Source organism: Thunnus maccoyii, chromosome 6 (assembly GCF_910596095.1).
Source record: "Thunnus maccoyii chromosome 6, fThuMac1.1, whole genome shotgun sequence".
NCBI classification, from domain to species: Eukaryota; Metazoa; Chordata; class Actinopteri; order Scombriformes; family Scombridae; genus Thunnus; species Thunnus maccoyii.
In genome coordinates, this window is record NC_056538.1 from 26,975,477 (window position 1) to 26,994,661 (window position 19,185).

Genomic DNA, 19,185 nt, shown 5'->3' on the forward strand with positions numbered 1-19,185 from the left:
GCAGCAGGAGAAACAGCCTGTGTGGTGTGTGGTGTGTGGTGTGTTGTTGGTGAGTTAGAAGCAAATCCATTAGACGGCTTCTCTAAACTTCAACACCACAAACCACTTGAGTGAGTGACTCTCCTCTTTCCTCCCTGCTCCAGGCTGCACAACAGAGTCACTCCCAGATCTTTCATTCTTACATGAAAAGTCAAGAGGAGAATAAATGACTAAAAAGTAGCTAATATTTACATGCTTGCCAGCTGTGAATGTCGTGGACTTGCATCATAGGGGAAACTGGAGAGAACGTGCAACATGCAGTTTGTTCAGAAGAGATCAAGCAGCAATAAAAATGTGCAACGCTGAGAGCAATGCTTTCAAATGCTCCTGCATGTGATTAAATAGTTGCAGGAGCAGGTGAGGCTACAACTACAGACATCAGGAAACAGACATGCACAACCTGAATGAAAAGTCTTGCAGCTTCTCTTCACACTTGATTTACCTTCCATTTCCCTGTTACATGAGATTATAACCTATTTGACAGAGATATTTAACATCTAACTATTGTCAAGGCTGAGTGTCAGACTTTTGAACACCTGTTTGTTGCTTGTAAATATTGAAGATGTAGATGCTGTCAATACATCTTCAATTTTTTCACATTAAATCAAAATAAGTTTTAGGGACCCTTTAGGAAGATGGAAGATTTTAATGATAGAATAAAAAATACCACAGACACTCTTTAGTATTCATATAGGCACAGTTCCTGAATACTAAAGAGACTTTTATTTATCAGCATGCATGAACATACTGGGGATGGAAGACCAGCTGAAGCTAAATTCAGCCAATCATACACTACAGTGGTGTGCTGGTGTTGCTCCACCTCACACACCACAAGTCAAGACAACCAAATAAATACCAGAAGTCAGGAAATGGTGTCTCCAAAGTAAAAGTAGAAAATATGATCGGCATGGAAGGATATTCTAACTATATGGATTTTCTCATGAAAGTAAATTTAAGGTTTAAAAGTAGAGACATTTGCTTAGTTATTCAACAGTTAAATCAGGCAGTGTAACTACTGCTACACTGCGCTCTGTGGTTGAAATCTTCAAAAATGTTGCACTTCTTGTTCATCTTCTGGTCACATTTCAATCAGTGATGTAACAGCAGCTGTTTCCCATCATCTGAGGAAAGCAAAATATGTGGTGACATCACTAAGTGAACAGGCATACAGCGTTTTTCTGCCCGCTGCGGCGCTGTGTGGTATGAAATGTTATCTACTTGCCATTCTCAGGCCAAACTTTAACATTTTTATGCCTCAGGTGAGAAAAAAATGTGGAAATAGCAAATATTTCACTCCATTTTTCATCCATCCAACTGTTTTCTCTTGTGTGTAAGAAGCATTATAGTCCATATTATTAATATAGAGAGACTTAAAACTTGTTGAATTCATGTATTCACTGTATCCATCTGGTGAAACACTAATCTGGTTAAAAATGATGAAATTCCAGTTTGCCTCTCTGCCAAACATACATATAAAAAAAGGGGAATTCTGTATTTAGCACGAGATGTTTAATAACTCAGTTCAACCACTTCCTCCTTCTCCTTCCTTCCCCTCCTCTAGCTTAGTATAAAAATCCCCCCGTTCATCTAAATAGGGAGTTTTACTGTGAAAGTCTTTAAAAGAAGTAGTATTCTTTACTCTGGGTGGCTTGACAGCGCAGAGGGGGAACTAAATGCGCGTAAAAGTTACCCACTGTACTCCTCCTCCTCGTCCATGAGGCTGATTTGGCTCCAGATATAAACACAGAGCTCCTCTCTGTCCCCGCTGCGCTCCTCAATCTCCTAACAACCGGCAGCCAGTTTGCTCCCGGAGACCGAAAAACTGAGAAAAAAAGCAGAAGGGGACGAACTCTGGCGCATTCCCCAGGATGGAGGTAACAACTATACAACTCTTGAGCGTAGTTTTCTGCTTGAGGCTGCACTTTTTAGACCACTGGAGCAGATGTTTTTTATGATTTGATGTTGTTTGTGCAGCCATGTGTGGTTGAAATTAAAACATTACATCATAGGAGCTCAGTGAAGAGACTTTATAGTATTTCTGACGCTCTGTGTTATTACTGTGATATTTCTAGAGGGGCTATAGGATGTGTCTGTGCAGCAACATTTGAACTCATGTTATTGCTTTTTGTGTCAGTGGACCTGTCATGTCGGCTGTTCATCAGTATACAAGTTCATAGTGATGTTTACAGTATTTACCTCTTTACTGTGACATTACATGTGGTTAAATATTGTTATGACAGTATAATTATATATGACATATAATAGACTGGTTGTGCGTGATGTTTATATGATGTAATTATAAAGTCTGTAAAAGGATTGGCTTCTCTTTCCTGAGGGTATGTTTGTTCTGTTAAAGACACACACACACACACACACACACACACACACACACACACACACACACACACACACACACACACACACACACACACACACACACACACACACAGAGGGGTTTTGCGTCTGGTATTGAGCAGGATGCTTTGGCTCAGTATGTTTGAGCATGGGGCTGATTTAGTTTAAAAGTAGGTTTGTGGTAAAACTTCATAACAAGTAACCACAGCAGGAAATACATCTGTCATGAGCGAGCGTGTGTTCGCTGTGATAACTGTGAGGAGTACTTGCCTTTTGTCAATTTTGTCTTCATGAAATTTAATTTTACTTTTAAGTCTAAATTTTTTTTTTGATTATCAGCTGTTTCCTGCCGGCTGACAAATCATTATTTCTCTTTTCAAAGGCCAAACTTTCCCATTTTACCCGTTTCCACCGCAGCTATAAAAGACAAGGTGGACTTCTATGGAATGGGAGGCCTGTCCGAGTCTTTCCACACAGTTTTCCTGCAGGGTTAGCTCACAGGTTTGTGGCCTCCTCCCTATGAAACAAGCTGTTCCCACAGACTTTTAACATCATTCTCAAGTATTTAATGTCATGTGGCGAATAGGAAGAGGAACGCCCATTTTTTCCCCACAGCACGTGAGGGAGCACATTAGTAATGTACCACCGCAGAACTACTCTCAGATACATACACCCCTCAACTTTAGGACTCAGATATGCTTCAGGCAACTTCAGTTTGGATTTAAGACCTTATTCTTCGTTCCCTGTTGCCAAAATTGAGAGAAAAGAATTTGGATTGCCCCCAAAACTGGAAAAAGATGAAAGAATGGTAAAGTGAGGGGGGCTTTCTTAGGTAAACATATTATTTTTAATACGGAATAGTTACAGTTTTTCTGAGTTAAAGCTGTTTGAAGCTGCACGTAGTTTAACACTGAGATGGTGAAAGCAGGTTCAAGCATTACTAAGTCCAGCTTTTTATGGATGGAGCCTCGCGAAACCAGCAGGACTCTCACGAGTTCAGTATTCACTACAATTAAGCTATTAGTCTGACAGAGGTGATGAAGAGATTGATGACATTGAGCGGCGCTGTAATTTAAATTTGAAGGGAACACTGACTCGCCACTTCTTAAGTCTCAGAGAACAACCTATTCAGATATAAAGTTAACACTTCTCACCTAAATTAAAACCAAATTTATTCAGAAAGTGATTTCGGTGGATGTTTTAAGGTAAAGTGTGATGTTTCAGTGGCAGCTTTTGTTTCAGGCAGTTTTTCGATTGGTTTCTGCAAAGCCGTTTTGGTTTGCAACCACTTTTGACACCAAGGTAAATCATCCCACTCAGTCTGGTGACATTACCACAATGAGTATAGTGACAAACAAGAGTGCAAGGGTAGGTTTCCGCTGTTGATGAAGCTGATGATAAAGTTTGAGCTGTGCTCTTGATGCGTCTGTCTCAAGCTGTCAGTGGTACGGAACGCAGCACCAGTTTGAGTTTGACAGGATGGTGTTTTTGCACGCTGCATTTTGCTTAAAGCAAGAGTTGAACTGGCCTTAAAAGTCACTGTCATTTAAACTGCTCCGACTCTGTGCTTTGATGACATCACAAATGAGTTTAAATGTCTGCTGTCTGTTTTTAGCTTTAGGAAATAACTGTTCATGTTCACAAATATTGATTTACAGCTACTGCCTCAAGCAAACCTTAAGAGAAGATTAACACATGGAAATTCTTCAATTTTGTGTTTCCTGTGTTGGAACCTCTGGCTATTACAGCAGGTAGACAAACTGGAAATTGTGTGTTTGTATGTGTGTGTGTGTGTGTGTGTACATGCACCTGAGGATTTGAACTGTATGTGTGTGTTGGGTTGTGGGGAGGGGCTCGGGGTGCTGGTTTTCCTTTGATGGAAAAACAACACCACAGCTCAAGGAGTGAGTGAGTATTTGGGATTGCCTTGCCAACCATATGGTGTGCACATTTATTATGTAATCCATAGTAAAGTTTAAAAAACCAATAACACAGGAACCCAGTCTGTACCAGCCAGACGTTTGCTAATGAGTTTTCCTTTTCCTTCACAACAGTACGTCATTTAAATAGTTTTAAACTGTTTTAAACTGTTATGAATATTGAACACTACATTCACTGCAACCCTTACTTCTACCAGCACCGCTACATAAAACAGAAAAAAAAAAAGTGTACCGTCGCATCCTTTGAAGCTCTGTGTGACTATGACACAGAGTAAAAGCATCCACTGGTATTATGTTCACAGCTTGTCAGAAGTGGATTTTTATCAGTGAGAGATTCAATCAGAGGTGTTTGCTTAGGCTGTATATTAAGCTTTATGTGTTTCAGCGGAGGGTGAATGGTTCACTCTGTCCTGAACATAAAACAGACACCTAACTGACCGTGAAGCTCAGAGGAATGTAATGCATCAGCATCAAGGAAAATCTTCGAAACTCCTCTAAGTCACAGTGCGGTTATGGTTGGATCTCTGCTCAGATCACACTGTACAGTGGAGTGTTTATAAAGTGTATAAATGTTTCCTGATTTTACAGCTTATATTATTCATTGAGGTCAATTGATTAAAGGGTATTCTATTCTGGATGAAAGCGAAAGTGATGATTGAACAAACCAACAGCATCTCATGTGACTTATAAAACTTCCACTTCCTGTCGTGGTTTTGAAAAACATCCGGGCAAACCACATCAACCCTCTCTGATATTGTCTATTTGGCATATTTTCTACCTTCTGTCCACATATTTGTAAGGTTTTTTGAAAACTAGCAGCTTACAATGTCAAAAAACGTAGTAACAGCAAAGTCAGCAGGAAGTGCAACGTTTCTACAGAATCTTCATATTTTCACTGTGCTGCAGTTTGCCTTCGCTGTTTCACAACATATTTAGTTTCCTGAGTGACATCAGTAAAGCGTGAAAACTTTAAGTTGTTTAGGGTAACATCGACCGTTGCCATGTGAATTAGTCAACAGTTAAGTCAAAAATAACTGTAGGACGATATTCATGTAACAGAGAGAATTACTTTTAACATGAGAACTCAGAAAGATAAAAACTGAACATAATGGATTACTTACGTCTAAACCTTTTGACTAGACTCTGTGTAAATATGCATTAGAAACACATTTTAATGTAATCTTTAGGATCTCATGGTCTGTGTATGTACTAAACGTATGTTTTGTTTTTGTTTGTGATTTTTTTGATGCTTTGAAGGTCTTCATGTTCATGTGTCAGTTTTGTGTATGCAGTTTTTGTTCATTCTTCTATTAAAAGTCAAAAGAAGTACAAAAAAAAAACCCAAACATTTTTAACATTGTATATTGACTATTGACTGTATATAAAGATGGACGACATGACAGCTCCCCAAAAGTGAAGCCAAAACATCTCGATCATCCCCTGGTGGCTGGTTGCAGTATAGGTCATAAGTCATTTCAGGTAGTTCTTATTACAGGTGATGTATGTTCAAGTGCTCATTTTTCTGATAAGTTTGTTTTTAATGAGTTATTTGACGATAACAGCTGTGGCTCAGGAGGTAGAACGGGTTATCCACTAATTGGAAGATCATTGGTTCAATCTCCAGCTCCTCCAGTCCGCATGTTGAAGTGTCCTTGAGCAAGACACTGAACCCCAAATTGCTCCTGAAGGCTGTGCCATCGGTGTGTGAGTGAGTGTGTGTGTGTGTGTGTGAATGAGCATTATACTTGATTAGCAGGTTGGCACCTTGCATGGCAGCTTCTTCCATCAGCGTATGAATGTTTGAGTCGTTGGAAGACTAAAAAGGCACTATATAAATGCAGCCCATTAAGGGGGTGTGACATCATGATTGACAGCTGTGATAGCCCCTCTCAAACCTCCTTCGGCTGAGGGGGCGTTTCTCGCCGGCCGACTCTACCGCGGAGACTCTTACTGCAAATGACATGACGCAAGCAAGATAGCAGCTTCTGGAAACGAGATATTTTGGCTTCGCTTTTGCATAAAAGTAGGAAGTGGAGACACATCGTCCCTGTTTATATACAGTCTATGACATTGACAATAATTGCGGTAATGTGTCGCTGCAGAGGGCTCCGGCAAAAAAGTTGAACCTGGCAAACTCTCGATGAACTGTTAGGTGATGCCATCTGGCAAGAAGCTCCAGTAGCCAATCAAATAAGCGCAAACGCACATTCCTGGTAGATGACTTTGTAGCATGGATGCTTTATTTCTACATTATTTTGCGATAATCATGACAAAAGATAAAATCATTGCCAGGGTGATAACTTTCCAGAGTTGTAAGATCTATATCTATTTCTCAAACTCGACTTCCTGGACAGGATTTCATGTTTCGCCAGTATGTGAAACAACATGTCCACACCAACCCAGCCCCCTTTCGTTGTTTTAAAGGAACACTGCCACAATTTTAGGCATGAATTTCAGTTTAATGGTCTTGAGGAGTATTATACCGCCAGTGAAAACAGGTGTATAATGTCTTCTCTGGCTCTGGGGGGAGCTTTCCAAACTCCAAAAAAAAAAAAAAAAATCATGATGATGTCATTTGTATCTTTAACGCAGGGCTGTTTTCACTTTTCAAAAGGTAAACACGTTCAGCATGTTTGTCAGGCCTGAGTGATACACATAATGTGTTGTGATTGTTTGATATAAAGTAAACCATATTTGTTCACACTGAATCTCAACTTGTTACCTTTAATCTGATGTAACCTGAAGAGGTTCGTTAAGGACCAGCTGTAGCATTTTCAGCAGTTTGTTATGCGTTTGCAAGCAAAAAAAAAAAAACTGAAGGAGCACACTGTCTTTTTCAGAGTTTACAGACTGGCTGGCTGAAGCATTTGTTTGCATTAGGTGCATGATCAGCCTGCAGTCGATCTAAAATATCATATGACTGGTTGTGTTGCCGTGTGGGAAAGTTTTATTTTCTGGTTTGTTGCCTGTATTTAGATCTCCATGCTGATTTCTCTTTAAAATTAATAGTGTGGAAGCTTGGCTTGTTAAAGGATATTTGCACCTTTACGACCAATCAAATGGTTCATAAAGCCTCAACTACTTTAGCTGCTTTTTATTGCAAACTGGTTGTTGTTCTTTTCTTAAACATTGTTATTATATCATTGAGTTAGATTCATTACAGGCCTCAAACCATACATGCACTGTTTTTTCTCCGAATCTTGTTATCGGGGATGACGCTGTGTCAGACCCTGATCCTCTGAGTTTCAGTCCAAAGCAGTGTGTGGGGCGAAGAGATAACCGGGGTGGGAACCACAGAGCAGACAGAGAGATCAGTGAGGAGGACAGTGTGATCTGCCAAAGAAAAACACACAAGATGTTGCTTGTTGCACGTATATGTCATTAATGGATACATGCAGACTAAGGGGAATTCCTTAAAATGTGAAAGGAGATGTCAGCTCCTCATAACCTCTGTCCCAGTGTTAGCGTCAGTGTTAAGAAGGATTTTGAGGTCTGAGCCAAAATCGTAATATCAGAAGAACCTTGGGGCAGTGCATGTTTTTGCCATCAAAGCTAGTTAAGTTTGAACAGGTCGGAGAGGCAGCGTCAGCTGTCTCAGACATCTGCAGATTGTCAAGATACATGCAGACAGGTTTTGAGTGCAGTGAGCAAAGCGCAGGAAGTGGAAACTATAAAAAAAAAAAAAAAAAATATATCAAAAATAATCATGACTTTAACTTACTTACAGAACCATTAACCTATGTCGCTACACCTCCTGTAAATTTGGCATGCAGCTATGCTTTCCTTTTTTGGCAGAAATGAATGCAAACACAATCAGTGCTGCAAGCTGTTTGTACTTTGTAAGTGCCATTTTTTCAAAGTCAAGTTTTGCTTTTTTTTAAAAACGTACTCCTTTAATTAGCGGTGTATAAAGAATTGTCACAACATAATCTAAATCATGAATATTTCTGATTCCCTCACCTTTGCTTCACCATAAAAGTGTGCACCATTGCATTGAAAAGGAAAGGAATCAATGGGGAATGTACTGACATTTTAGATTTTAGTCGCTTAGGGCAGGTGCACACTGCAAGTTTGAACATGTCATAAAAGTTATGCGATAGGGGAGAAATATTCAAATCAACATTGACTGGTGCTGAAAGACCGAGACAAATCAGAATCAGAATAGACTGACAAGTCTGCTATTCCTGTAGAGTAGCTTTGAAACTGGACTGAGACCTTTCCATTAAAGAATGGCTTAAATATTTAGATCCTTTACTTTAGTGATACCAAGATGTAAAAGTTCTGCATTCAAAAATTCACTCAAGCAAAAGGAAAAAAGTATCAGTGAGATGTCAAAAGTATAACTACTCATTATACAGAATGGCTCCTTTCAGAGTGTTATGATTATTATTGATGCATGTAAGTAGCATTCTAATGCTGCAGCAGATTGATGTGGGGGTAATTTTACTTACTTCATTTTATTACACTTTTGGGTAGTTTAAGCTCCATCATATTTTATAAACTCACCAAATAAATTATACGTAAACCTTCAATCTGCAAGGTAACTTAAGATGTCAAATAAAGTATAGAGACCCGAAGTGAAACTCTAACTTCCAGGCTCTGCTCCAGAAGTATGAAAACTTCAACAAAAATGGGGCTGAACGCATCTTATATAAAAGAAAAGTGGGAAAGGGAGGGGAATGTTCTGATGTGAGGGAGACAACATGTTGGAGGGCGTGTGTGATTGAGAGAGCGACTCACTGTTCTGGGAATGCTCAGAGATTTACTACTTCTGGCTGACAGTCCGAGAAAAAATGGAAAAGGTGTTAAAAAACAAAATTTATGTTTAGAATAATGCTGGTTGCCAGTAAAAAAAAAAAGTGTCACCAAAAAAAATGGTTAATTCAAGGAACACACACATTATGGGACTGGTTTAATGTGATGCACAACATTTTTGTGATGGAGAAATTGACATTTGCTTTGAGACTTCTTACGAATGTTGGAAAGGATGGATTGACCATTTAGGTCCGATTTTTGGTAAAATTGTATCAGTTGCACTGGTTCTCTGCTACAATCAGTTATGAGGTAACATAATTGACTGTAACAAGTCTAATAAGTTGGATAAATGATCTGTAATGACTTTTTTTAAAACTTTTGCATTTTATTTGAGTTATCTCTTTTGTTAACAATTCCTACATATTTACAAAAGAATGTGTATGATGCCTTATGTTTGTTGGTTCTCTATTTATGGTTCTCTATAAATAAAAAGACAGATAGACATGAAAAAACGATGAATGAAACACTGTTTGGAGTTACAGAAGCTCGTGGAACAGATGTTACAGTACTTGAGCAAATGTACCTAGTCATTGCCCTCCACTGAATCTAATCACAAGGTCACCCCCCCCTGCGTGAAGACCACGACCTTCATGTGTTTGTATGGACTACTGACAAATTCAGCAGAATAATTCCATCCTAAAGGATGCAGTGTCTCAAGCCTGCCACGGATGAATGGATGCCAAACCCTGTGGCGCTGAAGCTCTGCAGGGACCTACAGGATGTTGTAGTGAGGAAGATGCAGGACTACGCTGAATGAAATCATCCCATGTCTGTGCTATTCAGCGTCCACATCAACCATTTGATCCGCTAGCCAGATGGTTTTTGTCGTTGTGATTGCTAGATCAGAGTGGATGAGAATACCAGAGCACCGCAGAGAATCCCCAACAGATGCTTGTATCAAAGTGAATTTTCCCGCTGATCTTCAGACATTGACAGGAAGTACTTTCTACTGTGAGCTGTTTACATTTTTTGACATCTTTTGTTGCTCATCATTTACTCTCCATTGCCCTGCCTTCTCATTGCACAACAGCTCAGATTATTTTAAGCATGCCACTGTAGTCATCAAATTGAAATATCATGGTGCGTTCAACAAAATGGCCTGGCTCTGGTATCTGTCTTCATATTGTCATTATTTGTCAGTCAAATTGTCGTTGAATGATATATCTCAGAAGCTTTTTTTGGGTCTTGACTCATTTGTCGTTTCATTTATCACATTTAAGAAAAATACTTTTTTTTCAGTCTTATGGTCTCTCTTGGGGATTATCAGCAACGTTCTGACTCTTAGGTCATCAGGATTTATGTTCCTTCTCTCTGGAGACATATTATTTTATTTCATATTTGTTTCTCCACCCTACAATACTCGCCTGTCTGCAGCACCTCCCATTTCCCTTGAGTCGGCAGCGGCAATGGCTCGTAGAAGAGTGCGCCCATTTACCTCATCCCTGTTATTGAGGCCCTTTATAGTACACTTCTACAGTACACACACACACACGCTGTACAGTGTATGTGAAAACACACAAACACAGTGCCAGTGAGGGCAGTGGAAAAGTGAGATATTCAGATGAACGCCAGTCCAAGAACACATCATGTTTTCCTGGAAAGGCAGCAAGCAAGAAGGTGCCTGTCTGTTCTTTTACCACTTAACAAGTGTAGGCAGAAGGGAGCTGCTCACTGTGATGGTTTTCCCCCTGGCAGGGCACGCTGACTCGTGAAAACAAAGTCTGAAGATTCAAACCGAAGCCATTACGCCTGGAAAGCTTATTGAACAAGAGCTTGCTGAACAGCTGTGCTTTGGTGCACTTTATTTATCTTCAGTCTGACAGATATTCACTGTGTGGGGGTCACCAACAAGAGCTTATGAGGATTGAAAGTCAAAGCGGAGTTATTCCCAGAGAAGGGTTAAAGATCCTCAGCCAGACATCATCTTTATCAGCACCATGGTAGATTACATGGCCTGTTGCTCTCTGACCGCCGCTGTTACATCAAGCAGATATGTTAGGATTTACTGGGACTAATATCATGTGCTTCTTCTCTTCTGCCTCTGGAAATAGGAATCACAGGAACCGACAATAGCAGGCTTTGTATGATCTGTTTGTCTCTGTGTTCTCTTTCCACATCTGCCAGTCATACAGTAAACCTTGTGTCTCCATCCACAGCCTGGAAATTAAGACTCTGCTTTAGGATTGACCTTTATTTATCCAAACAAAGCTCAGTGAGGATGCACATACTTTCCCTGCAACACTTTGCTTCATGTTAGGATTAGGGTTATGGTTGAGGTTATGGTTAGGGTTAGGGTGGTTAGGGTTAGGGTTATTTTTATTTTTATTTTTTTTTGTAGCAACAATGGCTCAAAACAGCTGTACTGTTCAGTAGGGCTTAGTGATGTGGGCTGGGTGTTGCTAATTAATGAGATGCACTGCTTCAGGGCAATGTTATATTTACAGTATTTTTGCATCATTGTGATGAAGTACCTTGATTTGTCAGGTATTTAAAGACTCTGTATAATTTCTAATGTGACGTAATTTCTAATGTCTCAATGTCAGCATGTCAGATCCAACCGCAACGTCGCTAGTTCAAATCCAGCAGCAGCAGGCCACTGTTGCATTTCAACCCCTCATCTCTCTCTCCCTTCGTTTCCTGTCATTTCTCCACTATTGCTATAATAAAAGCATAAGATATGACAGTTTACTAGTTAATCTTTTTCTTATGTTTGCCATTCAGCAGCCCAACTGATAGGTATGTTGCTCAAAGGTACCTCGAAAGTATTTATTTATAGTGTGGAAACAGTGTTTACAGTTGTCCACGGCACCTAGAGGCTCCACGAATTCCTGGGGAGAAAATAAAAGCAAAACAAGAAATTGTAACTTATATAACAATAATATGTAGGTATCCACATAGTAGTGTCCATGTTCATGTCCATGTGAATTAAATGCAACCATATTTTTCCAACTGGCCCGGGGATTCAATCTATCTATCTATCTTCTAGGTTACCACTGTTCCCTTTTATGCCAGTTTTGCTTCAAGTATAAGTTCTTTGCTTTTTTATCATGCTATGAGATAGCAATAAAACTCATGATTTTGCAAATAAAATTAAGTTTTTGATAATAGTGGGTTAAGTCTGTATGTGGAACTGTAATGCAAACAACATCTAAAGGAAGTTAGAGATCATAAATAGCTTGTTTCTTTTTGGCGTCGACCCAGGCCTGTTTTTTAGACAACTTCAGTCACATGGGTAAGGCACTACTTAAAGAAGCCTTTTTTCATAGTCTCCTTGTTTAGACATGCTCAATTGCCCCGTATCCTAGATTACAGTTTCAGATGTGGTCTAACATATCCAGGGACACTCTCTTCTAGGAGCTGAGGGGTTACAGAGCAGAGCTGTGATCCAGGCTGCCTGCATCGCTCAGGGGGATTTTCCCAGGCCTAGAGCCCCAAAAATAGTTTGCCCTGGTCTCTCCTGCAGTGAACCAAAGTTTCCCACTCTTCCAGAGAGGTTGGGGTCCCAGCTGACTTAAACATACACATGACCGCCTGATCACCAGCTGAAGGCCTTGTATGGTTCACTGAGAAAAAAAGAAATTAAATCGTCAATTAAAAAAAGACAAACAAGAAATTATGAAAGACTTTGCTGATTGCTCGCAATGCCTCTACACAATGTTTAAAAAATTATAACATATTAAGTGTTTTGTTAGCTATACTTTTTTTTTATATCCATGTTTCATATCCACAGAAAAATGTGCAACACTGTTCAGGCACTTTATAAACATGGTCAGCATTTTTTAAGTGTGGGAAGGTTTTAGCATTATCGCCTGACCAGAACTAGATTTTTGAGGCAGATACTGATATTGGTATTTGGAATGTTTAAAAAAAATCAGATATTCATATTAGTTTTTTTTAAAAGACTTGTGAAGATACATACTAAACAGGATTTTTTACAGTTGAAAAATAAACTTGCTCTCTGTTAGACAAACTGTACAATGGAAACACAGTTTCTAAACAACTTCCTCTAAAACAGTTTGTGAATAGTTAATGTGTTTGAAATTTAAACATAGTTCTCGTGTTTCAATGTAGTCACCTTTGCAAATAACTGGTTATTTATTTAATAATCAAAATATGGAAAATACAATCGTTGCTGTACATGACCATTCCCAACAAGAACAGTCAATGTGCAGAGGTCAACCTCAACATAGATGTTTTTACTCCGTAATCACCTTTTAAAGGTTATTAAAGTGTATGTCAGGAATAGAAATGACTCACTGGAAAGAACAAAGACATTCTTGAATATATGTTTTGTGCTTAGTAGACATTCCTGTTGTGTGTTATTAAATAAAGTCGGACAATAGAGAATCTCAAGCCTTTATTTTCGTCACCCAAAACATCTCATTGGCGAACTAAACAGCCAAAGCCCAACTTCCTTTGCCTGCACTGTTGTGACTAGGGTTTGTGCTCTGAAGGAGGCATTTGTTTTTGAAGGACAGGAAAGAGTTAAACAATTAGAGGTTACAAAATAATGGTGTAGAGGGTGGGTGGTCCCTGGTGATTATTATTTATCACGGATGAGAAGAGAGTGCTCAGGAAAAAGGTTGGGATGTGGATTAGGACAGAGCGGCAGCGCAGAGAGAGCATTAACAGAGGCACTGCAGGGTTAGCTGATGCTGTAATACGCTGGGTGGAGGCTGCAAGGTGGTGAGGTCATGTGGAGAACAAGGGGAAAAAGGAAAATAAAGTGTGTGATTAAAACGTGGAATGTGTGTATCTGTGAAGCTCGGTAGATCTTTGTTACCATGGGCTACAGATCAAACTGTGCAGAGAGGGAGGGCACTGAGAGTGCACACCCAGGAAATGTGACAGAATTGGCAGCTGGGAAAACCCTGAGCTTTTTTGTGGTCCTAAAAGTAGGATGGAAATTAGATGTTGTATGAAAGCCAGACGGAGACTGTCATGGGAGGAACACTACAAGCAGTGACTGTACAAATGCAAATCATTAAACGGCGACATGATGCATGCAAATCTGCGCAATCCTGGCACAGCTCAAGCTAAACAAATGCCCGAGTCCCATTCACACTCCGAGTACTCGGCACATGAGTAATACTGGAGTTTTGTTTTCGAGGCTTACGTACATGCACATTCCAGCCTGCTGCGATCAACCAACTTATCACTTAGGCCACAGATACGTGGAGAGAGTTAATGGTCATCAAAAGGCAGTGCGGAGGAGGGAAGTTTAGCAATCAGCTTGGGAGTAGTGGGAGAGACAGAAAGTAAAAGGGGCCAAGAAGTGATAACACAGTGAGGCTGCAAGGACAGGTCCCTCCTGTCACAGGCTGCAGCGTGATGTTGAACAGCTGTGGCGGAGAAAGAGAGAGGCTCGCTTCCTGTGTCCACAAAATCAGCTCTTTTTAGCCGGAGAAGAATTGAGTTCCTCCAAAGAGAGCACTGAACGCTAAACACACTGATGTTGTTGTTTTTTTTTGTTTGCATATTCAACCTACGTGCTGCGTTTCTCAACCCGTCTGCATTTTCCTGTTGACATGGAGGAAGTGAAACTTGTTCTTTATGTTAGGACAGCTATTTGTTCAGCTGTGAAGTGGCTCTCTGCACATGTCTTGAAGTAAGAATGTTCAATAAAAAGGTCAAACTACTGTCTGTTTCAAAGCTTTACACTTCCACAGAAGTAAAGCCAAACAAATCCCCAGATATGACGAAGAGGATCAAGATATTGTCAGTAATAAATTTACACAAAATCGTTTAGCTAATGTAACTTAGCCCGATATGGTCCATTATAATTGTAATTTGTAAAATTTCAAAACACTTTGCTGCTAACTCGTCTTGGACTGGGTGTACTCTTATATTTTTATGCTTCCTCTTATTGTCAAAACAAAGAGTTCAATGTGGCAGATTTAAGTTCAAGGACAAAAGCAATGATGTCGAAGAACATGTTCCTTCCTCTTGTTCTAAAAATACATATAGTCAGTACACTTAACATTTATCATGCATTTGCTTTGTATAATAATCATGGAATAATCACTCATCTTCAGTATTTATTGTAATTGTGTGTGATTTTAATTTTAATGCTCAAAAAACATTCAATCAGTGCATCTAAATATGAACAGTGGCTCTAAGGAACCCTTCAACCTACTTGTTTATGTGTGGTCCACTCCTATATTTCACACATTTACCAGTAATGCCCTCAACTTATGTATGTATCAATACAGTTTTATTGATTGTCTTTCTCATCCAGAAGGATTCTCCATCCAAGCCATCTGTGGCTGAGCTCGCTGGAAGGTTCAAAGGTCATATTCTACCGATGCCCACCTCAAATGACGAGGTGACGTATTTATATCTTATACCACATGTTGTAGTGTCTGTACAAAAATATACATAACATTGTATTGAAGAACAGTGCTGCACTACATACAGTAGTTATATGCTTAAATACAGTAGTTGGTGAATATATATGTTCTGCTCAAGATTTTATTTACACCTACTCATCCCTTTTTTTGTAGTTGCCATTTTGTAGAAGACCTCCGTGTTCCCTGAAGCTGTCAAACCAAAAAGATGATAATGAAGAATCAGATGTAAGTAATTTTGTTCCTTTTCTTACCCATGTGCTACAAATCTGGTTTCTTGATACACAAAGGAAATCCCTTGGATTTATTTGCTGTACAATTTCATTGCAATCTCACAATTCATCGCCAAATGCACAATTAATCTTTTTTTTCTCTGCCTAAAACACTGGTAAAGTCCAGTAAAATGGCTACCATACAAACCACAAAAAACTATTATTGCATACCGACCGATCCAAAGTACAAGTGCAAAACTGTATGCATTACAGGCATGTAAAAAGTGATTTTATTCAGTTTTATTACTTATTATGTCCCTTGATGTCCCCATATATAATGATAATACACATTATAAGCAAGATGGCATCAGACGTATCACTGAATATGTTAATATTAGTTTTCCATGTTTCAAATGGGGGTGAATTAGTCTTTTCATTATGTCTGGTCCGACCTTGTTCTCTTTCAGAAAACCAGCGTCTCTCCAAAACCCTTTAAAATCAAAATGAAGAACTCACCCATCATTGAGAAACTGCAGGTAGGTGCATCTTGAAACATCTAAATACTTTGTGATGGAAACATGATACGAAACAATTGCTAGCCTCATCAATCATGTGGTATTATAGGATGTAGTACAGAGAGGGTTAGTCAGTTAGTGTGTAAAGTCAGGAGACTTCAGTATTTAAAGCATTACTGCCACCCACTGTTCAGTCGACGCTTGTGCCTGCGTTGTTCACATGCTGAGAAAAAGGGGAAGGGCTTGTCCCTGGTGGCACTATTGGCTCAGATTAATGAGCTAATGGGATCATGGGCCACCCAGCCTCTGGTGAGGCTCTAACTCGCCACCATCGTTCCTTTAGCACAGTGGGCAGCCATGGGACAAAAGGGCTGCCGCTTCTCCCTCTTCTTCTTCTCCCCAGTGCAGGTAGGATACACTCCTCTAAACTTGTATAGTGATTGCGGGGCAACTCAGGTTTTAATGTAGTTTAGTTGTCAGACTGAATATGACAAGTGTCGTTTGTAACAGGACATTATTCTGGCAGGTGTAGGAGTTTTCAAAGTAGGAAGGTGGCGGGTACAAGCAGGGCAGATGAGTAATAACCTATTCGTATACATGTAGAATAATTATAATAATATCCTTTTATGACATTTTTTAAAACAAAGTTACAAAGTACTTCTACTCACTACTTTAAGGAGGAACAATGCCCACTTTGTGAGAAGAAATACTGAAGGCTTTTAATTTTTACATATATTTTTTTAATTATACACCCAAGTTAAAAACATGACATTATTTAATCTTTTATTCACTAAGTAATTATATTTATATCTCCAAATAGTGACTCCTATAAATTTAATCTGGTTTACTCTCCAAGACAAACTCAGGTTTTACTGTCATTTTAGGTTTTTATCAGATTTGAAAAGTTCAGTTTAAATAAAGATATCACTAGAAATGAACGGCATTGTTTTACAATTTGAGTTTATTACAACACAATGTACTAAAGAGATTACAGCGTCCAGGCTTCAGGATCTTACCTTCCCCCTGCAGGCCAACCTTGCTCTGTCCCCCACCGCTCTGGTGCCTTCGCCCAAGAGTTCCGAGGTGAAGCTGCAGCCGGCGCCGCTGTCTCCCACCACACCTTGCAGCCCGCCGACCCCACTGAGTCCCACCCTGCGGCCCTCACAGCAGTCCAGTGAAGAGGAGGATCCTGTCAGCTTCGACAGCCCTCCTGAAGGCGCCCCGCTGCCTAGCATCAATAAGGTAAACACTGGACTCGTGCAAGGCTGCGTGCATTAGTTTCACAATCTAAAAGACAAATGCGTCTGGGTTATTTGTTGAAGAGTAGATTAGTCTTCTTATGTTTCATATGTTTGCATGGAATTTTGCACAAAGGTTCTTAGTCAGTAAATGACAAACATGAGCTGTTGACACGTTGAGGCCCCTGAAGTGTTTCTCATGCCATCCGCCGAGTGAGCTGTGACGTCACAGCCGGATACATGGTCCTCGTCCCTGTTGACGTGTTTCTCAGCGGGTGTTCTGCATCCTCTGTTTAAGAAGCCCTTGGATAAGCTTAAGCAAGATGCCCCTTGTAGTACATGAGTGCTGCTGCAAGGGGGATTTAAGATGTAATCTTAATCTCCCTTAACCTAGTTAGAGTTGCTGGGTACCATTTTGTGCAGTGCTCTCACGCACATGCTGATTACACTTTGACAGTTGCAAGAAATCTTTTGATCATACAAATTAATTGATATTTATAATACTAGAAACTTGCACTGTCTTATAGATCTAAATTACCCTGAATTGTTTACATTCTGAAATTCCCTGCTGACTCTCTGCTCATCTCATTCACACAGACTCGTGCACGGCTATCATTCAAGAGGCGCCCGCCCACAAGACAGCACAGGAGGTCAGCTGGAGAGGAGGCGGGAGCCTTCAAGAGTGGCCTGTCCCTATGTGAACTGCACAGCCCAAAAGAAAATGGGGACAGGGACCTGGTTTTAGACAGCCCAGAAGAGGAAGCCGAATATGGCCAGCTGACCAGTCTGAAAGAAGCTGAGGAGAAGGACAGGGACTGTGAAAAGACAGAGAAAGAGGTAGCAAAGAATGATCCAGATGACAGGGAAGATCCGGAGGAGGAGCAGGCAGCAGAACAAGCCCAGACTTTGGAGCAGGAACAGCAGCCTTTGGAGCCTTGTCCTGCTGAGCAGACAGAGGGTGACTTTGAGAAAGAAGAGGAGCAGGAGGAGATGCCAAGACGCACCAAGGAGGAAATTAAAGGGTGTGAACTGTGAATGTTTACGTCAAGAAAAACAAAAAATCTATGAATAAGTTATTCAGTGCTTTGATTAAGAGAACTCTTTGAAAATACTTTTTGTAAAGAGTTAATCTGTTTTAAAGTTCTTGGTATCTACCTGCTCTGTTTTATGTCCCTCTGTCGCCCTCTCCTGGCCTTCCATAGAACAGGTCTATAAACACTGGAGAGAGCCCTCTAGTCAAGGAAACAGCTGTTTTCCGCAGATGGAAGGCAGAAGAAAATTTGCTTTATGTTGTATCAAGTCTGCATGACCAGATTCCTATTTTTATGACAGATAGCATTTTTTTTTTCTGAGATTTGACACGAGATTGCTAAGAGTGCATTTCCATGTCAGATGTCACTGTCATGTACACAGGACTTTGAAAATACTGAATGCTGGGTTAACATAAGACTGAAATATTATAGACATCATGTATATGTTATAGCAGATATATAAAATGTTCTGGCATCATAACAAATCACTCTCACTGAAATTATGTACTTTTGCTTGGCTAGTTTTCTTTTGATGTATATGTCGACATACTTCTCTGCTTGTCTTTAATTTTGGATACCTTATAAAATATTGAAATCACAGTGCTACTGTGGAGTGGCTCAGGTCCTCGGATATGATGCACAGAGATGTTAAGAAAATAAACAGCTTCCTTCGTATGTAAAGAAAAAGTGATG

At 39.9% G+C, this 19,185-nt stretch overlaps 1 protein-coding gene across 4 annotated transcripts; it reads left to right on the top strand.

Annotated features, from left to right (window-relative positions):
• The first annotated feature begins 1,699 nt into the window (after window positions 1–1,699).
• Window positions 1,700–19,179, top strand: zgc:153184 (uncharacterized protein LOC751652 homolog). Of its 4 annotated transcripts, none has more exons than XM_042414250.1 (7): window positions 1,700–1,913; window positions 2,812–2,895; window positions 15,388–15,474; window positions 15,653–15,724; window positions 16,176–16,244; window positions 17,253–17,465; window positions 18,059–19,179. In XM_042414250.1, exons 2-7 carry the CDS (start codon window positions 2,836–2,838, stop codon window positions 18,494–18,496), a joined length of 939 nt encoding a protein of 312 aa, XP_042270184.1. In that variant the 5' UTR covers window positions 1,700–1,913; window positions 2,812–2,835; the 3' UTR covers window positions 18,497–19,179. The 4 variants fall into 4 exon arrangements, with proteins under 4 accessions (XP_042270184.1, XP_042270185.1, XP_042270186.1 ...); XM_042414251.1 differs by having other exon boundaries at window positions 15,391–15,474; XM_042414252.1 differs by lacking the exon at window positions 2,812–2,895 and having other exon boundaries at window positions 1,701–1,913.
• The last annotated feature ends 6 nt before the right edge of the window (window positions 19,180–19,185 follow it).